This window comes from Tupaia chinensis, unplaced genomic scaffold (assembly GCF_000334495.1).
Source record: "Tupaia chinensis unplaced genomic scaffold, TupChi_1.0 Scaffold000221_1, whole genome shotgun sequence".
In the NCBI taxonomy this organism is placed as follows: Eukaryota; Metazoa; Chordata; class Mammalia; order Scandentia; family Tupaiidae; genus Tupaia; species Tupaia belangeri.
This window is the reverse complement of record NW_006159696.1, coordinates 1,287,193-1,292,280: the sequence shown is the minus strand read 5'-3', so window position 1 is coordinate 1,292,280 and position 5,088 is coordinate 1,287,193. Positions and strand designations below refer to the sequence as shown.

The window sequence follows — 5,088 nt, the reverse complement described above, 5'->3', positions numbered from 1 at the left end:
CCGCTCTGAATGGTGAAATTTAAGGGAACTCAGAACTCAGCTCTTCCTGGCCCAGACTGACCTTTGCCTTACAGACCCCAGTCAGGTGGTCATTAATGGACGTGGCTTTCATAACACAAAGGGGAAGAGCCAAGTCATCTGCAGATTCAAGTTCCATGACAAGTCAATTGGTAAGTGCCTTCGGCACCCTAGGTCAGAGTTTCCCACACGAGACTATCTCCCCCCTTGGCCACTAAGCCTTCCAGGCCCTGGTGACCATCTGTTGCAGAAATGGGGGTTCACAAGCAGTGTGGAGTATTGAGAAGGGGTTTCTCGATGGGAAGCCTGACCACCTGCCCCTCCATCTGCAAAGTGGGAAAGCAATAAACCCCAGCACCCCAGAGCACCGTGGAACAGGGCCGTGCCCCTCAGTGACACGGGGTTTGGAGGGCTCGCCCCGCCTTTGAGTGACCCCATAGAAGGGCCATCTGCTTGACAGGAGCTAGGCTCATTGACCCCATCAAGTCTGCCTGCACAGAAGCTGCTCTTCCTTACAAGGCAGCAGGAGGAAAACACGGGACCACGCACAGCGGAGTCTCCCCAGGCAGGGGAGGTCAAGGCTTCTACTCAGGGAGGGTGACCAGGCCGTGAGATAAGCTTGGAAGGCTGGTCTCACGGGCACAAACTCAGTGAGAGTCCCTGCCTCGCACACATGGCATGTTATGGAAACGGGGCTGCAGCTCCCCCTGGTGGAGATTCTCAGAGGTCAGGAGGGGTCCCTTCCCCATTTGGACGCAGTGTGACCTGTCCCAGCTGTAGGGCTCAGGGTTCTTCTCTGGGAGGACATGATTCCTGTACAGCCTCAGATAAGCCCCAGGGGAGCAGGCCTGGCTGCCTTCTTCCTGCAGAGCTCAGAGCACACATGGTGGGGCAGGGCTGTCTCGGCACGTGGCTCTGAGTAGAAGAAATCAGGGCAGACGATCTGGTCATGGGGAGACGAGCTCTACTGCCCAGGGCAGGCACGGAGGGAGGGACTGTGCACTGTCACCTCGGTCATTTCCTTTCAGACAAGAAACCAACCAGCATGGACAGCACATCCATAACCTGCCCTGGACCCAAGTTAGAGGCACCTGGAATGTAAGCGCCGCTGGCAGGGGTCCCGGTGGGCAGGAGGCCAGGCGGTTGGTGTTGGCCGTCAGTGGTGTACACACGTGGGATGCCTCTGCTGGGGCGGCACACGTCCACTGCACGTGGTCTCAGGGCCTCCTCTGCACCTGCCCTCGTTGGGGTCCCCCAAGGTGTTCAGGGCTCTGTGGTGGCCCAGGCTCTGCTGAGGGGGACAGAGGCAGGGCTGCTGTGCCCACAAATGCTACCTTGCTCCAGGTCACCTTCTGGGCTGAGACAACAGCCCCTGTAAACATGTGGACACCCAGAACCCTCCCTGGTCACACAGCCAGGGTCACGGTGGCAGCAGACCCCACTGGGGCTTATCCATGTCCTCTGGCCATCACTCAAGGCTGGCCTCGCAGAGTCTGCTCTCTGGGGATGTGTGCTCTCTGCTCCCTGAGTGCTGGTGCTCAGAGTGGATCCAGGATGGAGAGCTCGGGGCTGTGGCCCGCACCAAGGGCAAGGACAGGGCTAGTCCCCATCTTCTATTTCCGTGCCTCAGGAAGGCCTTGATTGAAGTCAGCCTGGACAATGGCATCAGCTTTCTCCCCAGCAACGTCAGCATCACCAGCATCAACTGCGTGAGTGATTGATGAGGGCTGAGCCCCCCGCCCAGCCTGGCCAGAGCCTGCTCTGGGGGCGGGGCAGCTGGAGGGCAGAGGGCAATGGAGCTTAGCAGTAGCCTGAGCACACAGCTGCCTCCAAGGCTCCACCCTGGACCCTGGCTGGGGCAGGGGGGTGAGGCTGGGAGGCTCCTGCCTGGGGACAGAGTCCGGGGCTTCCACATGGGCGGCCCCGGGCACAGGGCACCTGCAGGTTTTCCCACTTAAGTGAGGGCACACATGGCCCTGACTCAGTGCCTAAACCCACCCGCGGCCCTGGCCCCGCCTGTGCACACCCACCACCGTCTGCAGCTGTCTTCTGCCTCCTTCCTGCCTCTGCTCCTATTGGGCTCCTCAGCTGTCCCTCTGCTCTCTCTGTCCCCTGGGCTGTTTCTGTCCCCTGCTGCTGAGGAAGCTGTCAGGACCAGGCCGGGCTCAGCCCAGAGAGTCCCCTGTGACAGCAGGTCTCACTCCCCAGGTGCCAGCTCTGCAGAGCTCCAGGTTGTCAGCCCCTGGGTCCAGGGTGGCAAGGCGGGAGGATGTGCCTGTGGGAGGGAGGCTGGGTCTCCGGGCCACCGCCCCGGGCCCGCTCAGCCCATCTGGACACCGCAGTGCTGCCCTCCCCTCACTGGGGCTGCCTTCACTCATCGCTGTGCGTCCAGGCATGCACACCCGGGCTCACATGTTAGTCCTCCAGGAGTCCCTGCTCCTGACAGGCCCCGGGCACAGGCACATTTAGGAATAAGGACACCCCACGGCTACAGCCCCGCCATCAGCCAAGGGGGGCCCCTCCTTTGAGCTGCCTCTCTCTGGGGCACAACCCCCACTTCTCTCTGGGGTACACACCCCCACCTCTCTCTAGGGCACAGCCCCCCCACCTCTGGGGCACCCCCCCCACCTCTCTGGGACACACAACCTCCCGCCTCTCTGGGACACACCCCCACCTCTCTCCAGGGCACAGCCCCCCACCCCCTGCAGCCACCCCCATCAGAGCAGGTGGTCAGGGCAGGCCTGGGCGGGCGTGTCCCGGGACGCAGCACGGGGTCCCTGAATGAACGTGGACCAGGGAGTCGGCCCAGCTCTCAGTCCCCCGTGGAGCTGCGCTTGCTGGGACCTTCCCCCACATCTAACCCCCAGTGCCTTGAGGGAGGCACGTTCCTGTCCTTGTACAGAGATGGAACCTGAGGCTCAGAGACATGAGTGGGTGCAGAGCCGGGGAGCGGGGAGACTCTGTGGGAGGTGCTCCAGCCCCTGCCCCTCTGTGGCCCCCTTCAGTGGACCCGTCTGTGTCCTTGACCCCGTGGCCCTGTAACTTGTTCTGTGAGCCGAGAGTGTGTTCTCAGTAGGTCCCAGGAGCTCTGGGCTTTTCTTGGCTGGACTCTGGGTCAGAGCTTGTCAGAGGGGCTTGAGATGCGGTGAGGACTGCGGTCTGTAACCCTCTGGGGACAGTCCTGACCTGTGTCCTCCTGTGGCCCCTTGTGGAGGACCACCTATGTAGAGGGACAGCAGTCATATGGGATGCTGTGTACTGGGCACCAGGGAAGAGAGGCCCGGGCCTGTGCCACTTTCCTAATTGCGGGGCTAGTCGCCATGGTGCTCTCTTTCACCCACAGAACACCCCACCCGTGGCCCCACCGGAGCCTAAGAAAACACGAGAGACGGTTTCCCCAGGAGAGTCTCGGGCCTCACCAGAGCCTGAGACCACAGGAGAACCTGAGATCCCACCTGAGGCTAGTACCCCCCAAAGCCTGAGGGTCCCCCAGACTCTGAGAACCCCCAGAGGCTGGGGCCCACCAGAGTTGAAATCCCCCAGGGCGGTGACAGCCCCAAAGGTGCCGACACTCCTGGGGCTGAAGTTCCCACTCCCCCCCAGGGCACCTCTCCCCCATGGGAAGATACCAGCATCCGACTCCCACTGGTGCCCATCGGGCTGGGCCTACTGCTGTCCCTGCTGCTGCTATGCTGTGTCTGGCGATGGCGCAGGAGGAAGGTGAGCGTCCCCGCACAGCCCTGGGGCCAGGACACCCCACCCTCCGAGGAGCATGGCCGTGACCCCGCCCGTGGGCACTATCCCTGCTGCGCTGAGGTCAGGACAGTAGCAGGCGCCATCCTCAGACCCTTGCACCCTGGACATGGGCTTCCCTGAAGGCTGCTGCCCCAGGACGGCAGAATTGGCGAGGGGGCCCTCTGGGCCGGTCCCTCCCTGGACCCTGCAGAGGGATGACCCAGGCCCCTGGGAAGGGCAGTGGGCGTGTCCTCGCCTCCCTGTGGGATGGGCTATGGGGACACTGCCAGGTGTAGGGCCTTGCCAGGAACCAGGCACCTTGTCTTGGCTGATCCCCAAGGACCCGCCCAGGTGCCAGGGATTCCACTGGGGACACTGGAGCCAGAGGTTCTGGGCCACTGCGCCAGGGACAGGGCGCCAGCTAGGACCCCACAGGCCCTGTCCCGAGGGCAGCTCCGGGTCCCAGCTGCTGCAGGCCCAGGCAGAGCCCACGGCGGCCCAGCTCTCGTTCCCGTCTCTCTAACACTCCGGCCGAAGGTGAGTGGAGGTTTGGTCGGACCCTGTCTGTGTGCCCGAGGACAGCTCCGAGCTCACACGGGACCTCCTGAAGCTGGTGCTCCGTGGGCCCCCCTTGTCTGGAGGAGGAGACAGAGGGAAGGAAGGGCCTTGGAAGGGCCTGGGATGCACTGATGTCACCAGACAACACAGCACCACCAGATTCTGGGCCTCTGTCGCCCAGGTAGCAGGATGGGGTGGCCCATTTCAGGCCACTATGAGCACCCTACTGAAATACGGGGTCTCTCTCGTGGATCCCAAAGGGCAGTTTATAGAAGGGCGAGGACTCGGCTGTACTTTGGGAAGAGGAGCCTGGTGTTCCAGGGCACGGCCCAGCTGCAGGCTCTGGGCGGACTGTGCCTCGATGTCTGACTTTGTCCCTGGCTCTGACAAGGCCCAAGGCTGTGGCTGGGGGAGCCCTGGGGACAGTGGATGGTGGGGAGAACTAGGCTGGAAGAGCCCTGGGGACAGCAGTGGGGGGAGCCATGGCTAGGGGAGCCCTAGGGACTGCAGGGGGAGGAGGGAGTCTAGGTTGGAGAAGACTTAGGAACTGCAGGGGGATTAGGGGAGGGAGTCTAGGCTGTGGGAGCCCTAGGTTCTGCAGGGGGAAGAGGGAGGGAGTCTGGGCTGGGGGAGCCCTAGGTTCTGCAGGGGGAGGAGGGAGCAAGTCTGGGCTGGAGAAGACTTAGGAACTGCAGGGGGATTAGGGGAGGGAGTCTAGGCTGTGGGAGCCCTAGGTTCTGCAGGGGGAAGAGGGAGGGAGTCTGGGCTGGGGGGGGC

General features: G+C 63.0%; 1 protein-coding gene across 1 annotated transcript in view; it reads left to right on the top strand.

The window, feature by feature from the left end:
• Positions 1-5,088, top strand: part of LOC102477536 (anthrax toxin receptor-like) — a 25,708-nt gene that overhangs the window by 15,982 nt on the left and 4,638 nt on the right. Inside the window, exons 10-14 of the mRNA XM_027771520.1 lie at positions 75-170; positions 1,047-1,116; positions 1,649-1,727; positions 3,362-3,478; positions 3,622-3,738. Of these exons, the coding sequence (XP_027627321.1) occupies positions 75-170; positions 1,047-1,116; positions 1,649-1,727; positions 3,362-3,478; positions 3,622-3,738 (479 nt within the window). The remainder of the gene's footprint in view (positions 1-74; positions 171-1,046; positions 1,117-1,648; positions 1,728-3,361; positions 3,479-3,621; positions 3,739-5,088) is intronic.